At 32.7% G+C, this 20,441-nt stretch overlaps 2 protein-coding genes and 1 long non-coding RNA gene across 4 annotated transcripts; 1 reads left to right on the forward strand and 2 right to left on the reverse strand.

Annotated features, from left to right (window-relative positions):
• Positions 1-231: 231 nt before the first annotated feature.
• LOC138338178 (uncharacterized) lies at positions 232-4,141 on the reverse strand. The gene is made up of 7 exons (XR_011211597.1): positions 3,878-4,141; positions 3,694-3,797; positions 1,486-1,885; positions 1,326-1,397; positions 1,157-1,233; positions 911-988; positions 232-737 (listed from the first exon to the last, which is right to left on the reverse strand). It is a non-coding gene; the product is annotated as an uncharacterized lncRNA (long non-coding RNA).
• Positions 4,142-6,231: 2,090 nt separating this feature from the next.
• LOC101263244 (uncharacterized) lies at positions 6,232-8,846 on the forward strand. The gene is made up of 3 exons (XM_004247141.5): positions 6,232-6,371; positions 6,457-6,610; positions 8,283-8,846. Exons 2-3 carry the CDS (start codon positions 6,469-6,471, stop codon positions 8,663-8,665), a joined length of 525 nt encoding a protein of 174 aa, XP_004247189.1. The 5' UTR covers positions 6,232-6,371; positions 6,457-6,468; the 3' UTR covers positions 8,666-8,846.
• A 679-nt stretch (positions 8,847-9,525) lies between these two features.
• On the reverse strand, positions 9,526-19,421 carry LOC101262954 (homocysteine S-methyltransferase 2). 2 transcript variants are annotated; one of them, XM_010328086.4, is made up of 7 exons: positions 18,688-19,421; positions 16,773-16,829; positions 16,416-16,645; positions 15,807-15,936; positions 15,343-15,546; positions 11,082-11,150; positions 9,526-10,077 (listed from the first exon to the last, which is right to left on the reverse strand). In XM_010328086.4, exons 1-7 carry the CDS (start codon positions 18,874-18,876, stop codon positions 9,928-9,930), a joined length of 1,029 nt encoding a protein of 342 aa, XP_010326388.1. In that variant the 5' UTR covers positions 18,877-19,421; the 3' UTR covers positions 9,526-9,927. The 2 variants fall into 2 exon arrangements, with proteins under 2 accessions (XP_010326388.1, XP_004247188.1); XM_004247140.5 differs by having other exon boundaries at positions 11,079-11,150; positions 18,688-19,374.
• Positions 19,422-20,441: the final 1,020 nt, after the last annotated feature.

The following is a 20,441-nucleotide window of genomic DNA, read 5'->3' on the forward strand; positions in this document are numbered from 1 at the left end:
CGAACTGAATAGTTGATTTTATTTTAAAAAACAAATTTGCAGTGTTTGTAAATGTCGTTTATCCTTTTCCATTTGTATTTGATGTTTTGATAATGTTCAATGAATAATATTTTTTTCAAAAATATTCATTTGCGCTAATATATTTGTATCCTAATCTGCATTTTGTATTTGCAATATATAACTAAAATATTCTTAATCAATACATGTAAACAAAAATTAAACACAAAAATAGAATAAAGTCGTTGATATACAAAAAAAATAGAATACAAAAAAATATTGTTTCTAAACAAATACAAAATCATTTGATAGCTCACTAAATATTACTGCCTATCACATTGTATATGAATAAGCTGGCAATTCAATATGTATATGTAAGAACACTAAATAATATGACCTGAGATGATGTAATTTAATGTTCATAAACATATATTTGAAAATTTATGTACATAAAAGATAAATAAAATACTAAATATAAACAAAGTAATACAACTAATGCACTATATAAGTATGTCGAGTAAACAAACATACTTGTTTATCAACACCACCAACAAGATCAGGTATGTCTCCCAGGTTTGAATTCTCACAAATGGAATGATCGTTGACAAAATGAGATTGTATAAAAAATATATCTAAACCGTATAAAAATACAAAATTTATAATGAACTTACTTGGAAAACTTCCTTGCTGCCATCATTTGAGCTTTCATCGCACTCCACTTTCTCATCATCAAAAAGACCCTTCAATCCATGTAGATATTGGATACAAAAACAGTCAACATATATTTAATCAATAGTGATAATGAAATACAGTATTTACAAAATACACAATACAAATTAATATTAAACATAAACATATTAAAAATACAGAATACAAAAATAATAATCTATTTTTCAAAATTAGTTGTCTCTACTTGATTGTGATTTTCTGATACAACTGGACTTGTAAAATATTGTGGTCCTTGACCAGCATTGTTATTGTTTATGTTGTCCTGAAAAAATATTGAATACAAAAACAATCAACATGTATTTAATCACTAGTGATAATGAAATACAGTATTTACAAATACAGAATACGAATTAATACTAAAAATAAACATAGTACAGAATACAAAATACAAAAACAATAATCTAATATTTTCAAAATGAGTTGTGTCTACCTGATTTTAATTTTCTGATAAAACTGAATTTGTAAAATATTGTGGTCCTTGACCAGCATTGTCATTGTTTTGTTGTCCTGAAAATATTAAATTACAATAGATTATTCACAAAAAAAAAAAAAGAGAATAAATATGAGTTTAAAAATAACAATTGAGCATATTGCTTCACCTTCAAAGTAGACATAATGATGTTAAAATTATCATTTATCTACTTTCGTATGTCTTTGAACTCTTCTCTACCCTGAAACACTTAAAATATGAGTAAAATTTATAGATTGCAATAACATTAATAAACAAATTGAAAAAATATAAGTATAAACAGTATATACCTCCTTTTGTAACTCAGAGAGTTCTTTCCTCATAAGTTGTTCATGAGACACACTTGCAGATGGTATTTCAGAATCCATTGTTGGCACATAAGTGCGAGTGGATGTCTTCTAAGTACATACTTTATGTTTCTTCAGCTTTTGGAAACGCCGTTTTTTTCACAACCTGTTTCGCTACTGGATCAAGCTATTCATTTCGTTTCATTTGATCTGCGACATTTGAGTCCTTCTTTTTTAACCTTTTGGCATGTGATATTAATTGCCCCCTTTTTTTTACCTGTAAGCTTCAGCAATGGTGGAGGTTCGTTGACAAAATCATCATCTGAATTTTGTCCAGAAAGTGCTTGTTCATCAATATCATCATTTGGCTCTAATTGAACACCTTCATTTGAATCTCCAACACCTTTGGGTGGCAATTGTAGAACAACAATTTTCATCAAAGAAGGGACAATATTCATCCATTTAATTTGAACACGAGAGTAAACACAATAATTAAAATAATAAAAGAATACATGAAATGAACATAATTACGAGGGTACACTTTCGTTAATTATCCACAATACCTCTATTATCATCATTGAAAATGTCTTTCATCAACATTTTGAATCGGGGTTTTGCTCCTATTGTTTGCCAGTTTAGAATACGAGGGATACGATCACTGATTTTTCGTGCAAAATTCGTTTGAACCTTACCCATACACTCTTATATCCATATTTGAAGGACAACAGGCATACCACATATTCTATAATATTGACCATCAGAAGACAAAACCTTGTTGACACTCTGTAGCAACCACTCGAATGCTTTTCTGCTCAAGGATAATGCATATACCGATCACTTTCAATCAAATCGAAGTGAATTCTAGGAATTCGCAATGATCTCTTCTCGCCAGAATGCACATACATATGGATGAAATATAATATTGCAAACTTAATTGCATCATCTTCATTGTCAACCCAAACTTTATCATTAAATCTATCAATCAAATCAGATCTAAGTATGATCTCATTACCACCAAAGTACTGAATAATAAGCCTATTAGGTTCTTATGTGTTAAACTTGAAATCTACAACACCAACACAGTTTAATCCAGTAATGAGCGCAAACATTCTAATTGTAAACTTTAACATAGTTGCATTGACTTTGATGACAAGGGTCTGCTTACTACTAGCTTCTACTTCTAGTGACATATAACACCTGTGAATTTGACCTTGAGCAACACATTTTTTGATTTTCATATACTGATCAAAACATGTACTCTCACAAAACTGTTTATACTGATTCGGTGTAAGCTTGTCAGTCAACTGAGTTTTAATGTCATGATTTACTATGCAGTGAATGTGGCGTGCATTTTTTGATAATTATTTGCAAGCATAAGTAGTCCCCTAATATATTGAATTCAAAACAATTAAATAATACTAAAATAAAAAAGATGAAAACACTAAAGGAGCAACGTTACTTGTTATAAATCAAATAAAATATAAAATTTTTAACTGTATCTTCAATTTATTGGAATACAACCACAATTAAAATAACACAACAAAAATACATGAATAATGAATACAACCTCAACACAGTTACAACAACATACCACAATGAACAAAAAATACCAAATAAAAATTATAAATGTGCACTTAATTTATTGAATACATATCAATGTGGAAAACAAAAAACACATATGGTTCCTAATATGTGGTACATTGACATAACTAACACAAAAAAAAAAAAACAGAATACAAAATACATTAAATCCATGAAATACAAAAATGCATACTAACTATAACATAATCAAAATTCCATATACACTTCCAAATCTATTAATACAAAATACATTAAACCTACGAAATACAAAAATACATACTAACTATAACAGAATCAAAATTTCATATAAACTTCCAAATCTATGAATACAAAATACATAAAGTCTATGAAATACAAAAATCCATACTAACTATAACAGAATCAATATACATTTCCAAATCTATTCTATAATAGTAAATAACACAATAATAACATTAGAATACAAGATACAATAAATATATGAAATACAAAATAGACACTAACTATAACAGAAACAAATTCTATATACACTTTCAAATCTATTCTATAATAGTACAAACGCATTGTAACATGTATTTATTTGAATCTTAAAAGTTATTAAACAAATTTAACTAAACATACAAAACACAGAACATGCAAGAAATAAAATACCTCTCCAAGAATTTGGTCTTCTTGAACTTCGCCGTTATGAATTTGTGTGGGATTTTGCACACCGGCGGAGTCCTGCAATTTTTCCCGTCGTCTAGAAGCGGAACCTACATTGTTGTTTATTTCTTGAGTGAAAAAAGATTATATGATGGGAAATCAGAAGAAGTTTGATTATTTTGTCCGATACCTCTAGTAACTCTCTTGAAATCATCCATTGAGGAGAGAATTTTGGATTATTTATCCCTAAAAGAGTTTTTAAGAACAACAACAAATCAAAAAGATTTTTAAAAATAGTAAAATCAGTAAGCAAATAATAAAGAATATGATAAACATGAATACTCAAATCAATGTTAATCTTCAAATCCAATCTTGAAATGAAAGTAAAGAAAAATAATCAAAAATAAAAATATATTGATTCTGAAAATTTAGGGATATTTGATTCGGATTAATCTTAAAGAGAGAATTGAAAAAAGCATAATTAAAGGATTTTATTTATCTAGCCAATACCGAAATATAGGGGCACGCATAATCAATGAGAGAGAAAATATGAATTGTATCATAATATTTTTTTATTTTTAAAATAATGACATTTTTTACATGTTTACTAATATTATTAAAGTATGGAGGTTATCACTAAATAAGTTGATTTTTTTGACTAGTTAGCTAAATTTTTCAAAAGTGGGGAGCAATAAAACTAAAAAAGTTTCATAAATAGTGACTAATTTAGAATTTTAAATAAAGAGGATCAATATTTTTAAAAAGTCAATTGAAAAAAAAATATTTTTAAAAAATATTGTAATTTGAAATGAGCGTATAATACAATTCACTTCCTTAAACTAATATAAACTATAAAATTTAAATTAACGATATATTAAATAAAAGAGAATACATTTACGGTATTTTTACAAAGAAACTCAAAATTTAAAAATTAATATGCAAGTGCAAATGACTTTTAAAGAATGAATAGGTATAAAAAGAATGAGAAAATTTCAGAATTAGCAAACAAAATAAATATAATAACGTTCTAAAACTATAGTTTCGTTAATTATGCTCTGTAACTATAATTTAGTTTGCTATGGGGCTACTATTTATATATATTTCACTTGCACGTTTGTATATTTCACTTGCAAATATACAAGCAGAATATAATATACAAATGGAGACCGTTGTTTGTATAATTCGCTTACATATTTGTATATTTCGCTTGTGAATATATATAAAAGGGTAAGTATATATAAATTTTGTATGAAAAATTACAAGAATAAATACTTTTTAATAAATGATTACTGATTTAGTTATAATTTTTATTTATTACCATTTATAACAATATACATGAATACTATGATAAATTTGCAATTTGTATTAAAAATGAATTATATATGCAATATATATGTATTATAATTGTTTTAAAATATATTATGCTTGTCTGGTAAAAATAAATTGGCATATTAGTTTATAAGTGTATTAAATAGTTTGATAAATGAAATGTGTTTTATAAATTGTTCTCTGTAATATGCATTAACATTATATTATGAATGTATCAAAAGTGATCAAGTGAAAAAATATATGCATTTAAGAATTTTTGATAACTTCGTTTACATATTGCGATTGCCAATATAAAAACACAGTAATTTATTATGATTTTTTAATAAATCGTATATAAATAAATAGTGTAAGCATATATAAATTTTGAATGTATACAATTAGGAATCGAATTATATAAATTCTAGATTAATATAAGTAGACGAATTATATAAATTTTAAATTTATACAATTATAATTTGGGGCTATAATTTCCTTAAATTCTAGTTATATTACATAATAACAGCTAAAAATTTGATATTCTACGTAATTTTCCCTAAGAAGACCCCACATATTATAGGTACTTAAACTTTTAAACATAAAACAACACACACAAAAAAAAAGTTATGTTTTGATGCAATTTTGGGATAAAATGGTCCCTAATGTACATGAGTTGTTTTACTTTGATGTTTAATATATTTCAAAGTAATTAAAAAAGTCCTCAACATATATTAAAAGTGTTTAATTTAACCAATTACCCTAAACTATGCATATATATATATATATATTATATATAATATATATATTCAAAATTTGTTAAATATAATGATGAAATACAGAAGGACAAATATATTCCTGAACTATTGTGAATGGTATGCAGATATCTTTTTTCATACTTTTGAGATATTTGTGCTCTGCCGTCCAATAACTAGAAGGTAAGTCAACGACCAACCAAATCTATACTTCTTCACTAGTTCTACAGGAAAGGTGGTATGTACTTCACTCTAGTGAAAGACTAAATAGGAATAAGTGACATAATCTTATCCATCCATCTAATGTCGGGTCTGTGGATAAGATTATAACACATGTATGTTCGGTAATATAAAATGTATATATGCTCTAGTTTTTGGATTGCAGGACCATCAAAATCCCTAAAATATAACGTAAAATATGTGCATATCATATACAATAGTTTTGAGATATATTTGTCTTTTTCCTTTTTTTATTGCAACCCCCACCCCAACCCCCCTCTCACCTTTTGAATAATCAACGTTGCATATTTACCTGTTGTGAAAGGCACAAAAGCCCTAACCAATTCAATTCGATTCTCTTGTGTTTCACTCTCTCGAGTTCGTCCTGTTAGCTGTGAGTGCTTCAAGGTAATTCTTTTCCTTAATACCCATTAGCTTCGATTAACGTTAAGGCTATTTTGTTAATCAAAATTCTTTTTTGTGGGTTTTGCAGTTTGTTGAGAGGATGAAGAGGGCAATGCCATGGAGTGATGATGAAGAAGACGATTCATCCTCCGATGACGAATCTTCAGCAATTGATACTGATAATGAAGACTATTCGGGGTCTACCAACATCAAACCTAATGCTTCTTCCTCCAAACATAAAGGTAACTCTTTTCCTTCATTTTATTCTCTCCAAAAATCCATTTTCTTGAAAATTTGTGTCCAGGCAACTCGTGAGACCCTCTACTAGATGAATATGTTTTTGCTATCAAAGAAAAAGTTTAATTTTGTTCACTGCTTACATGGTTAGTAATGTAAAAGAGAGCAAGTAACTATAACTGATTACCCGAAATGGATAGTTGTGTTTACTGTTAGTTGTATAACTTAAATTGGAAAAGAAGTATGATCACTTGTGCTCATTGATTTCCTTAGAAATAGAATACTGATACGACCACTTGCTTATTAGAATTCTTGGTTCCAGTTAGAATTGTTCCCTGTTCCTTCATTGGGAAGTCTAAGGAATTATGTTTTTTAAAAAAAAAAAAAATTCTAGCATAGTTTATAATGATGATGGAGATCAACATAGATGCCTGGAATTAATCCCCGAGGCATAGGCTTTCCATCCCTTAGGTTCAGAGGTTCGTACGAGGAGCCTTATGTCTTAGGCACAGTTTACCATTTTGATGCTAAAGCTACTACTGAATTGAATATGATAATATAGTTAAACAAAGGGGGCTTCAAGACTTCCTTCTTCTTACTACTCGCTTAAATCGGGAACATCAAGAGTTCTTATGCGTTTCCACGCCCCTTTGAGATCCCAAGAAATGGACAAATTCCTTTACTTAGGAACACATACAAGATTCATCACTACAAAAAGGATAATTCACCACCACAATCCATGAATTTAAATTTATAGAGTCTCAAATTTGAATGGGGGATCTTAATTCAAGTCATTTTTGTATTTTAGCATGAGTATAGTTCTGGTTCCTTTTTTTTTTTTTAAACTAGTGTAGTTCTGGTTCTATAGATTGTTAAGTCGGTGTGTACGGGATACTAGTACTGTACTTACTGGTTATTTGTGACAATGGGTGCTAAGTTAGTAGAGTATAAAGTATGATCAATTGGATCCTTTGCTTTGATAGAATACTGTAGCTCTAATATGATACGATAGCTTGTTCATGTTCTTAAGTTCTTAAGTACAGTTAAAATTGCTGCCATATCCATATTTAGGAATTGTAAGCAATTATCTTGTCGTAGTTCTAATTTATTCTAGCGTCTATCAGGAACAATCTTTCTCCTATAAGGTAGTAGGGGTAAGGCCTAGGTACACACTCTATACTCCCCAAACCCCACTTTCTGGGACTACATTGGGTATGTTGTTGTAATTTATTCTAGTGGTGGAGAACCACAGATGCATGGAATAAATCACAAAGACTTGATAATATCCTTTAATTTGCATAGGCTCAAATACGAGGATTCAAACAATTAATTTCAAGTGTAGCCTCAGTCTGGTTTTATAGCTTACTAGGCGTTTAAGTTTGTGTGTATGAGATACCGCTGTACCTACTAATCATTTGTAACAAATGACGAAGGGTGCAGAGTAGGTATGAAAATGATATATTTTAAAAAGTAATATCAATGTCTATATAATGTTCAAGCAGAAGGCAGATGATAAGCTGTCTATGCTCCCACATACTGCTATATATACCGCTGTATAAATAAGAGTACCTTTGCTGTTGAACTGCTTCCCGCTGTGCTCTGATTAGTTTGTCGTCCTGTATACCAACGAAAAATATCAATTTCTTGATGCATAACTGTTAATTTGTCTATGCTCAGCTGAATCTGCAAAGCGGAAGAGCAAAGGTGTGGACTTTGACGCTCTAAGCCGACACGGGTACAGAGGTGGATTATCTGTCTTGAAAGTTCCACCACCCAAGGAACCGGATCAGGAACAGAATTGGTCTTGGTCAAGTGGGAAGGAAACCCGGGAAAAAGAGAAGGAAGAAACTTATGAGGAGCGTCAGAAGACGAGGGCTGCACTAGCGGAAGCAGAGGAACTTGTTCATGCACGAACTAAAAAAGAGAGGAAGAACTTTTCTTTCTCACAGAAGGAGAAGAGGAAGAGAGATCTTGGTCAGGCTAGCAGAGGGAAGAGTTACGTTGAAGAGGAAAAGAGGCTGCTAAGAGATAATGGCGTTTACTCTGGATTTGATTCCTGATTCTCAAGCTGTTTTTTTTAGCAGTTTTATCATGTAAAAGTTAGTAATGACTACTGCGCAGACGCTATATCTATAAATATTAGCATCAAAACGAATGTATGATACCTCCATTTGTCATTGCACGAGTATCAACCGATAAATCTAATCAAACTTGATGGTCGAATATCCATTTGATGTTCAAGATTGTTGTACTTTTCCAGTAGCTTTGCCTTTGCTTGTTAAGTTTTCAAGTTTTGAAAAATATGTTCATGCCAACTTCCTAGATTATACCCGAAAATATGTTCATGCCAAAGTATTCTTCAAAAATAGCTACTATCTTGGCTCAATTTGTGTAGTACTACTCTTTTCATTTTGAAACAACTGTTTCCCCTAGCAGTCTTTCTGACTAGCATTTTTGGGACATCTTATACTAGTAGACAATTAACATCATTCTAATTTTCTCAAATGAAGTTAAATTCTTTAAATCTGATACGGTATTCTTCGGCTAAACTGGCTTCCGAACAATTATTTTAGTATTTTTCATCTCTACTGATACAAAACAATCAAGTTAAAAGGTTTTAACTTCATGCCAAGTCAAATCGCATTACGTAAACGGTTGGATCCGCTTTTCACTGAAAGACTATATTGTGATTTTCTTGGCCATAAGTTGACACCCCTTAACAAGAGCAAAAATTCTAACGAGGTGTCTAAAGACGTCCAAATATTAAGCTAGCTAGATCACAGGTTCAAGTCATGAGAGTGATATTTTTGACTTCCCTTGTATACAATCCTGGCACCGCCACTGCATACAATGAAGCATTTTGTTTCACACGTACAAAGGTAACAGTTGCCATGGTGGCCATAACTCATAGTTGGTAAGATTAAGGTTCAAATCTCAGAACTTCCAATTTGGAAAATTGAAGTTCTAAACACAACAGTAAATACTTAAATAGCTACGGTTCCACGTTTGGTGTTAAAATAGAGTGAATTGTACATCCATTTAGCAACCACAAACTACAATGTGGCGTAATACTAAAAAGTTCTCAAAAACCAAAATTTCATAGATTCTTCGAACATCTTCACGTACCAAAAATATGATACACCACCAACAAACAGCCTAGGTTGATCAGGTGGATCTTCTCTTGCCCTGAACTCCAGTCAAGCAGACACCTCTCTGAAATGTAGGCCATCCAGGTTTACAAGAGACTGAAACAATCCTTTCGACCCAGGCACAAAATCTTGTCTCAATTTTCAAGTTAGATGCCCCTATTTTGTTCTCCAGATTAGACAGTGCGTTTTCCAGAGAGTGATTTGTATATTGCTCTAATGGTATTTGGAGTAGTTCTGCAGCAACCTCCTACCAGGGATGCTCCTGCCTCGCACCATTTATTAACATAAGGAACAAAATCTTCATCTGTCACCCCGGTATTACTCTGCAACATAGAGAAAAAGAATATTAGGAGGATAAAATTGAACTAATGAGTTCCTTAATCTTCATCTGTTATCCCAGTATTACTCTGCAACATAGAGAAAACCAATATCAGGAGGATAAACTTGAAGTAATTACAGCATGGATATTAGTAATAACATCTTAAAACACAGGACTACACAGCTGATGATTAATATTTCTAGATTAAATTAACTATACACAGGGCACAAAGTACTTTAAAATTCCTGGTTGTATTAAGCCCAAGGGCTAAGCTGTTTTATTTTTCTTTCCTCCTTTTTAAGGGGAAAAAAAACAGAAACTGAAATGGCTCTTCTCCAGTTATTTCATGAGCAGAACATTAACTTATGATTTCGGTTTACTTCATATTTCAGTATTTAGATATCTTTTGCTGTCAAGAAATGACTTTCTTTTGTGCTTCAGGCAACATTTAGCTACAACATAAAGTAGAAACCGAAAAATTTTCACATAAATGCTTGATGTTGAGAATTACAAAGGTTGTCGACCATCATATTGATTAGTAAATGTGGAGCCTAAAGGAGAAGATGAAAGTTACCTTTTTCGAAGATATTAACCTCTAATAACTCTAATATTCACAATGACAAAAAAGAAACTATAGCAGGGGTTAGCACAATTGTCAAAGGTTGTGGAATTTGTCTTAGGTCACAAATTTGATCTCTGTGCCAAGCAAACTAAGTACAGTATTTATGTGGTGAAGGGTAGAGGGGCGGGCCCCATCATCCCCCATTGCTGAATGTTGCGGCTGGCTCCACATGAATTTCTAGTTCATTAAAAAGAAAAAAAACTCATCAAAGTTTCTATTCATTATTTCATGTTGTCTGCAAGAAGGTAAATGACATAGTTTCTTTCCTACAAACCACTGACTAGGAACAAGCACACAAGTTCTGTTGAAAGTCAATGAGCCTTTTCAGTGACACTCAATAGGTTCAGTCAAAAAGCTGAAAGTCAATGAGGAGAAATACTCACCACCCACTCCTTGCGAATGCCATCGTAACTCTCTCCACTGTTGGGATATATAAGGATTGGTTTTGTTGTTACCTGAGAAATGCAAGTCAAAAAGTAACAAGACTATATTAGAAAAATAGATTTATACAGAGCTATTGTTAAGTAAAAGTAAATAAGAAAAATAACCTAGGATAACAAGCAAGCTAAGCTTCACTTGAGAATTTTCCATTTGCTTGTCTAGACCCATTAATGTTTCTCCGGTGTGTGTGTGTGTGTGTGTGGTGGGGGGGGGGGGGAGAGTCTCCCTTCTCATCTCTAGCTGGTTTCTTTAGTGCCCAGAGGCGACTGAGGCAGGGAGACCCTTTGTCTCCTTACCTTTTCCTACTTGCTATGGAAAGGCTGAACGATATATGAACAAATCAGCTAAAGAAAGAGGATGTGTCAGAGATATTGAGGTCAGTAGACAGTCTGGAACTTACTCATCTACAATATGTTGATGATACCTTGATACTCTGTCATGCTGATGAAGGCCAACTAAAGATATTGAGGGTGATCCTAGTGTTATTTAAAGGGTTTTCTGGTCTATATATTAATTGGAGGAAAGCTACCTCTATCCCATTAATGAAGTACACAACATGGAAGCCTTAAATGCTATTCTGGGAGTGGAAATTGGAGCACTGCCTACATCATATCTTGGAATGCCTTTGGGGGCTCAATCTGAGTCGTATGAAATCTGGAACAATGTGGTTGAGAAATATGAAATGAAGTTGACCTTGATTAATTCCGTTCTTGATTCACTACCAACCTATATGATGTCAGTATTCCCAATTCCCAAGAGGGTAATCAATAAGAAAAATAAAATTAGAAGAAAATTCCTCTGGCAAGGAAACAATGAGAGAAGAGGCTACAACTTGGTTAAATGGGATGATGCGATAGTGGGAAAGAAGCTTCAAACAATAATAACTAAACTAATCCAAGCTTTTAAACCAACCAGTTTCAGAAGAAAGAGCATGGAGATGTGGGAATAGAGAATTTTATGAACAAAGCCCTTAGGGTGAAACGGTTTGGGAAGTTCGATAATGACTAACATAGCTACTGGAAATTAAGGCAAAATATGTAGAGGAAGAACACTGGATGACCAAAGCGGTGACTACACCATATGGGGTCAGTGTATGGAGATCCATTAGATCTTTGCGGCTTGAGTTTAAGGCTAACACAAAGATCAAAGTGGGGAATGGAGAGAAGACAGAATTTTTGGAAGGATGTTAGACATGAGACAGGTAGACTAGAGGTCTTGTATCCTGATATATATTCTCTAGTATCCCACTAACAGAAGACCATAGTAGATCACTGGACTCACTTCAATTTAGAAAATAATTAAATGACTAGGAGATTCAGAGGGTAGCAGAATTTTTCAACACCTCGGGATGAAATGGTTATGGAAGTATTCCACAGAACAAAACCAGTTGTGGAGAGTTTCAGATCTAAATATCAGCAGGTGGACAACTGGGTGACCAAGGAGGTCACTACTCCTTATGGGGTAAGGCAATGGAAATCCATCAGAGTATTGTGGAGTGAAATGCAACAACACCCAAAGATAAAAGTGTCTAATGGAAATAAGACTAGCTTCTCGAATGATAAATGGCATGAAGTTGGCATTTTGAAAGTGGTCTTTCCATATATCTACAACCTAACTAATCATCATGTCAAAATAGTGACAGATATGTGGTCAGCCCAAGGATGGAATGTCAGCTGTAGAAGACAGATGAATGACTGGGAAATCAACAGAGTTGCTGATTTTTTCAACACTTTGAACCAGTTCTCAGGTCTCCAAACAGGAGAGGATACTCTATGGTGGCAAGGTAATAATAAAGGGGTATACAACTAACAGAATCTCAACTGGCCATGGAAACTGACATGGAAAATCAAAATTCCATATAAAGTCTCCTGTTTGCATTGCTATTAGCAAGAGGTGTTGTGCTTACACTTGATAATCTACTGAAGAGGGGAATTCCCATGCGCTCTAGACGTTTATTGTGTAAGGAGACTGCTGAGACAGTCAACCACTTATTTATACATTGCAAGTTCACAAGCAGGTTATAGAGTATTATTTTGGGTCATGCCAGGCTAGGTTTCTAAAGTTATGAGAAGCTGGGATGTAGGAGTAATAGCTAAAAATAGGTGTAGGTGGAAACTCATCCCTGCATGCATCTGATGGGCAGTGTGGAAGGAGAGAAACTTCAGATACTATGAAGGTGTAGAAAATGAAGTGCAGAAGATCAAGCTTAACTTTATGTTACTGCTCTGTTTTTGGTGTAACCAGTTATACTATAATGAGTCTACGTCTATTTTAAATGTACTTGATTCAATAGAGATATAAGCATTCTAGAGTCCCTTTTGTAAACATGGTTCACTACTACCTATGTACTGTTCTGGATATATTACAATGTTACTGTTTTTAAAAAAAGATTCTTTCAACACCATTCGGGCAATTTAATGGACTGGAAGGGGGTCAAGACATTTTCTGGTGGAAAGGCAATCAGAAAGGCAGTTTTAGGTGGGTTGTGCATACAACTGGCTGAGCCACCCCAATCAGCCTCAAAGTCACTAGCCATGAAGAGGAATCTGGAAGTCAAAATCTCACTCAAAGTGGCTTGTTTTGTCTAGTTGTCAGCCAAGAAGTTGTACGGACTCGAGACAACTTCAAGAGGAGGGGGGTACCTTTATGTTCTAGATGTTTCGTTTTTGGGAAAACTGCTAAGACAGTTAACCATCTCTTTATAAATAGCAAGATCACTGGCCAAATATGGAGGTTATTCCTTAATCTTAAGGGTATGTAATGACAATGCCTGTCAAGATCACGGAAGCAATCCAAAGTTGGGAGGAAGCAGGAAAGCAGTCCAAGAACAGAGACAAATGAAGAATTATCCCCACTAGTATATGGAGGGCAATATGGAAGAAAAGGAACTTTAGAGTTTTTGATAGTAAAGAGAATATATGCAAAAAATAAAACTAAATTGTCTTATCTTACTATGCTTTCGGTGTAACTAGTTATACTCAAACGATACTATCTCCAGAATTGATGTACTAGACTTAGACTCAATTTATGGGGGGGGGGGGGGGGGGGGGGGGGAGTAGGATTTGAACTACATGTTGTAAATATTGACCAGTACATTTTTAGTACATCTTTTGCGGAATATATAAAGTTACCAATTTCAAAAAAAATCACTTCCACTCGTTCTAATTTTCCTCCATTTCCTTTTTTGTCCCTTCTTCCAGATTAAAGTTAGAATGATTTGTTTTTTCTTATCAAGAAAATTTCCTTAACATTTGTTCAATGTAGCTAGTTTTCACCTTTGATTTGCTAGCAATGCAAGAACTAACATGGGGCATCTGCAATTACCCCAAGCATCAAGAGGAGTTCTCTAACCACATGAATTCATAGATAAAAAATGAGAATCATCAAAAAGGACACTCCTGAAAATGAAGGCATAATAGCCCAAGACAAGTAGTTTTATAGGCCCAAAATTTGAATGTGTTATCACCACAAGTGCAATATGACAGAAACTTGTGTTTCCAAGTATAAGTAAACCAGTTCTCCTTCACAGTCCCTTCTTCCTTTCTGCTTATAGCTCTTGGTGGTCTGTGAAGGGGCCGTTTGGTAGAATGCAATACAAAAAATAACGCATGCATTAGTATTGTGTATTACTAGTACCTTGTTTGGTACACTTTTTCAACTAATGCAAGCGTTAGTTTTTTTTTTAACTACCACTGCAAGCATTAGTCATACATACTATTTGTTACTAAGGTATGTATAACTAATATATGGAAACCCATGGTATAAGTAATGCAAAGGGTTCTAATGCAGGCACTATCATGGTTAAGGACATCCTTTTCGACATCCTTCCCACCATATTTGTGATATTTTATTAGAAACTATGCATGCATGTTATTCTTGATAGACCACACTAAACATTGCATAAGAAATAATCTCCCCATACCAAATGCAAGTGTTACTATTACCAACATCACTAACACACCACATTCAACATTGTCCTTATATGCCCTACCAAACGATCCCTAAGTGTAAGTCAAACAATGAACATGCAAACAGATGGGATACAATAAGGAATGGACTAAAGACATGATTTTTTTTTAATTCTGACAAATACAAGGTTTCCTAAGATTGGTTTTAACTTGTCTTGATCATTTTACTTGTCTGGAAGATTCATCTTTTAACAGAGATAAACAGAATGAAGATCAGGAAAATGTTATGAAAAAGTACCTGCTTGATGGATAAAATAAGATCCAGAATAAATCTAGGAGGAGTACAGTTGATTCCAACAGCCAAAACTTTTTCACATGATTCGCCAATTGCAGCACATTCTGACAAGGAATCACCACTGACCACATTTACACCGTCTTTGGAGTTGAAGGATAACCAGGCAGGAGTCTTTATGTCTTCTTCCTTAAGAAGCTCGACAAAAGCCTGGATAGGTGTTAATAGCTGTCAATCTCAAGATCTTAACAAAAGAATACAAACTACTAATCCAGAATAGACTGCTTCACAGCATTATACTGTGGCATTAACTTTTCTATTGACACAAACAGCTGTGTTTAAGATAATTATTGTCCATAGCATTTTATAAAGAATGATAACACAAGCATACCACTAATTTCTGCCAGTAGTAAAGGCAATAAGTAGTATTAAAAGATCTCCGCAAAACTTATAATCAATAACGACCTTACCTGAGCTTCCAGTTTATTTGGCACGGTCTCAAAAGCTATTAGATCAGCACCAGAGTTTGCAAGAAGATGAACCCTTCTACGATGAAAATCCTTTAGAAACTTGAGATCAACCGCATCCCCATATTCCCCACTGCAAATTGATAACCAAGTCAGTTTCACATGCATGGAAGTCTAATAGCGGTTTGTGCTTAAGAGGCAAAGAAAATGTTAATGAGACCAGGTGAGAATTGTCAGAAGAATGTCACGGGTGTTGGTGAGACAACTTTTATGCTCTAACCTTGAGTTGACTACAAACAAAAGAGTAGTTCTGCAAATATTTGGGAAATATTCCGACAATACACTTTATTGCAAAATATCAAAAGTTACAGGAATGACAGGGAGGCTTAACAAGACACAAGGTAAACAAAAATGCCTCTAAGGAATAAGCAGATAAGCATCCTCATAGCCCATAAAAAATCCAATATTCCTTTTTTTAATCAAGTAATTATACTTTCATTAATTGGAACTGCAGCATACAAGTAGCACACCAAAAAACCTTTTGTTTACTATGGAAATCACATCAGACCAGAGAAAGGAAGAGGAATAAAGTCCTAATTTTCTTAAAATTACCTGTATTCTGAACCGTCAGCTAAATAGGCCCCATAACTCCCAACAGATGCTGCAACTAAGATAGGGCGTTGTTTGAGAACCTTCCCATCAGTGCTTTGATCAGAGGAAGATTCACGGCATCTTTTATAGTAGACATCACGTGCTTCACATGCAATCTCAACACTTCTTTTGAGTAAGGATTCACTTTCTTCTATAGAATATCCTTTGGCCTTAAACCCCTGGATGGTTGCCTGTCCAAAAGATGAGAAACCATGAAACTAGTCGCAAGGACATAGGAAGAACTTGAGATGCATTCATGTGCAATAGATCATGCATACAAGATACAGAGAGGAAGAATGCAACTCACAAAAGTGGTACCTGATAAGATGAACTGAGTATTATATCTGCACCAGCTTCAAGGTAATCCAAGTGTACCTGCTCAATTTAGTACACCAATGAGCCATGTAATAGTACGAAGAGAAAAACTTCATGCGCCTCAAATATTTAAGAGTGGTGATATGACACTAGTTTCTCGAGATTTTCCAGCAAAGATTTTGATATGTGAATAAAGCATAGTCTAAACCGTACAACAAAATCCACAATGGATACCGAGAAGGGAAAGAATCAAAGAGAAGATTGTCAGTTGCCAAATGTTGAGATCTACTGATTCATTTGAGTTGATTATGTCAAGCGCCAAGAAATTCTGACTATTCAAGAAGAGGATCATCACATTCAAAATTATATAGACGTGGTAAAACTTAATAGTTCACAATTTGAACCACAGTGTTTCTGTTGAAATTTTGCTCCTGTACCACATTAATATTTTCATCAAACAAATACAAGGGCATACCAACAATGCCCATCGTATTATCGATATTGGTATTATTATGTAGGATGCTTGCGATGTTGCATTCCATTATTCCAGAAACTGTTCTTATTTTCCCATTCCTATAATACATATACATAACAGTTCAAGCAATTAATAATACTTCCTTTATTATTTTTTTGTATAACTTTTGTGAAGAATGCACATATTCAAAATTATAAAAGTAATTTCTCTGATCCAGTGCCTCAATACCTATTTCACCACAAGGAATACAAAATGGCAAGAAGTGAAGTCCATAAATGAAAATAGGAACTTCTCTATCAACATGAATTTGTTGAAAGGTTTCAACCTCTATAAAGAAGAGATAAGTCACTCTTCTACAGTAATTTTGTAACAAACGGAGCAAAGAGATGCAAAAGAGTATAAAAATGAGAAAACAGGAAGAGGAGGAAGTTTTATGCTTTTACATTATGTCTACTGAATGATTGAAGGGGATTGCCAAACTTAAAAAGATGGATAAAAAAGGTCTACGGAAGCTGAATAAATGGAAAAATTAAGGGTAAGTTTGTTTTAAGTATCCTTCTTTTCTTTTTTTATAAGGAAGTATAATGTAGAAGTAATTATTTAGCAGAGTATTTACAGCCTTATTTTCTATTTTATCATCATCTTTTTAGTTATTATCCCTTCATTCTTTTTGGATTTGCCTTAGTGATACAGCAGATAAAGGAGAATTACTAGTATTTCCACCACCTCCTCCTTGGTTTACCCGAGACATTATTTGAGGCGTATTGTTGTTAACAGAACTACATAGCTAGTTGTTTCATTAGCAAAATATAGTTTAACTCAAATGTCTCATTTTAAGATATTAATTCTCTACTTAATTTTTTGAAAATTGGGTTTTCCTGGATCTTTCTTCTTTCCAAAAGACAGAGAGCGATAGAGAGAAGCTGAATCTTTGCTATTTGAAGAAGTATGAAATAGATCAATCTCTCCCATCGAGTCAAGTGAAGATGCAGAATCAAAAAAGAAAGAGTCTCAAAAGGATTAGTTTTTCATTAAGTAAGCTACTTCTCCTGCATTTGTTTAACAATATGTTCTATCAACTTGTATGAGATGGTTCCCAGAAAAGACAAAATCTCTGAAACATTATGCAAAACAAAGATGCTGCCAACAACCCCCTCACGCTTTTACAGTAAAGGGAAACCTAATAAAAAATCCATATGGTGGTCCAACTTATCCATATAACCGTGCTGTAAAGCTAACATCCTAAAGAACTAATCTTGACAAGATAATGCTATCGCTAAATCCATTTTATTTAATAAGCTAATCAGTAACACGAAACAAGACAAGTGAAAATCAATTAGAATATAAAAAAGGTTACTGAACTAATATTTTTTTAACAAAATAAAATCTATTGAGCTTAGTATAATATAATAGAGTATTAAACAAATGGTTGAAGAAGCATACAGCGCGGACAAGGTGAGGGTCAGTGAGGAGACATTTAGCGCTCCAAAGAGGGTCATTAAGGTCGGCTCCATGACGCTCCAGCTCCGTCGCAAATCCGCCGTCAATCACGGCAACGCCACCGCATTTGTGGAGGAAATCTTTGACGAGGGAAGAGGAGGAGGAGTTAGCATTAACGTCGGAAGTACCCATGGATTCTCGTAAAAACAGTGCCGGAGACGAAGAGAAGTCAATGCAAATTCGGCGTGGTAGTTCACCGGCGAGAAATCTCAATTGGTTGGGGATGTAGTAGTTGGTATAATGGGAAATAGACTTGAAGAGATTGGAGTAATAAAATGGGAAGATCCGAAATGTCTCGATACTTAGAATTAGGACTTAGGAATAATTTTTTTCATTTAAAAAAGACATTTACATGTGTGCTTCACGCTATTGTTTGCATCGTTGTTTCGATTCGATTTTTAATAAATTAATAAGATATTTTTTTTATTATTAATCATTTTATTATTCAATAAAAATATACTCATGAAATAAGTATAGGATTTTCCTAACAATCTGGGTTGATACAATAAGACAAGCATATCATTTTATAATTGATTTGATATAGTGAAATAAGAAATATAACGAGAAATTGCATCGGTAAGTATGAAATTTCTGAAGTGAAATAGAAATATTGTAACGCATGAAGTGTGTAGAGTAGATAGATTGTGGTGTAGGGTACTGATATAGTGTTTAGGTATATTAAATTATTATTAAGATTTTTAATATTTTATAAAGGGCATGTTGATAAATTACTATCATCTTAGGGTTATTTATTGACTCAAAATGCCAATACTAAAATCTGATATCAAATTATAATTCGATAATTATTTTATAAAATCATTATAAACATGTTAATTTTATAACACTTTTTTCAATTTAACTTATTGATCGATTTAATTTTTGAGCCCCTAATTTGACATTTATATTATCATTTTGAACAGAAATAAGTCTAAATAAAGGGGAAATAGATGACTAGGATTTATGTTTGGTCAATTTTAATTAACATTTTTAATGAAGGTTGGTGTTTAATGTCAAATGAGGTTCAGTTTAATTTTCGCACGTTAGTACACTTATACAAAATATAATAGCTGAGTTTTTATTGAAACTAAAAAGTATATCATTTTCGAAAAAGTCAATTATTAATCCAAGGAAAACGAAAGCATTTCAATGAACCTCGTGTTTTGTTCCAATGACTTAAATTTAGAAGAAATTATTTGATGGACTTTTTTTTTTTAGAAATATGATCTTTTTTTATTTATTTATTTTATATTTGAAACGGGATGATATTTTAATAAAAATGAAATTTAAAAATAATATTTTAAAATATTATATAGTGTGTATGTTATTATATCATTTTGAAATTGTGACCTTAACTACATCATATTTAATTATATTTAATTTAATGTTAAAAAAATCATTAGTGATATAATGAAGTTTATTAGTATTTAAAATTAGAATGAGAAGTGTAAAACAAATTGATTTATTTGGTAACATATCATATTCTTAGAAAGAAAACTATAGGATGTAACAACTTTTTTTTCTTTAAAAACAATTTATTTTGCGTAGCAAATCAACTTTATTCCATTTTTTTAAAAGTTAAAAGTATATTTAAAGTAACAAGAAAGGGTGAAACCGACAAAATTCTCATCTTATTTTTTCTTATCCTATGGTATCTTTGGTTCTAACTAGTACTCTATATAGTAATTGTAATATACGAG

Source organism: Solanum lycopersicum, chromosome 9 (assembly GCF_036512215.1).
Source record: "Solanum lycopersicum chromosome 9, SLM_r2.1".
NCBI classification, from domain to species: Eukaryota; Viridiplantae; Streptophyta; class Magnoliopsida; order Solanales; family Solanaceae; genus Solanum; species Solanum lycopersicum.

Coding starts and splice junctions, on each gene's coding strand:
- LOC101263244 (XM_004247141.5), top strand. CDS start 6,469: ATGAAGAGGGCAATGCCATGGAGTGATGATGAAGAAGACGATTCATCC. Junction 6,611..8,282: donor TTCTTCCTCCAAACATAAAG/GTAACTCTTTTC, acceptor GTCTATGCTCAG/CTGAATCTGCAAAGCGGAAG.
- LOC101262954 (XM_004247140.5), bottom strand. CDS start 18,876: ATGGGTACTTCCGACGTTAATGCTAACTCCTCCTCCTCTTCCCTCGTC. Junction 16,646..16,772: donor TACTCAGTTCATCTTATCAG/GTACCACTTTTG, acceptor TCTTTTGGACAG/GCAACCATCCAGGGGTTTAA. Junction 15,937..16,415: donor GCTGACGGTTCAGAATACAG/GTAATTTTAAGA, acceptor ATCAATTTGCAG/TGGGGAATATGGGGATGCGG.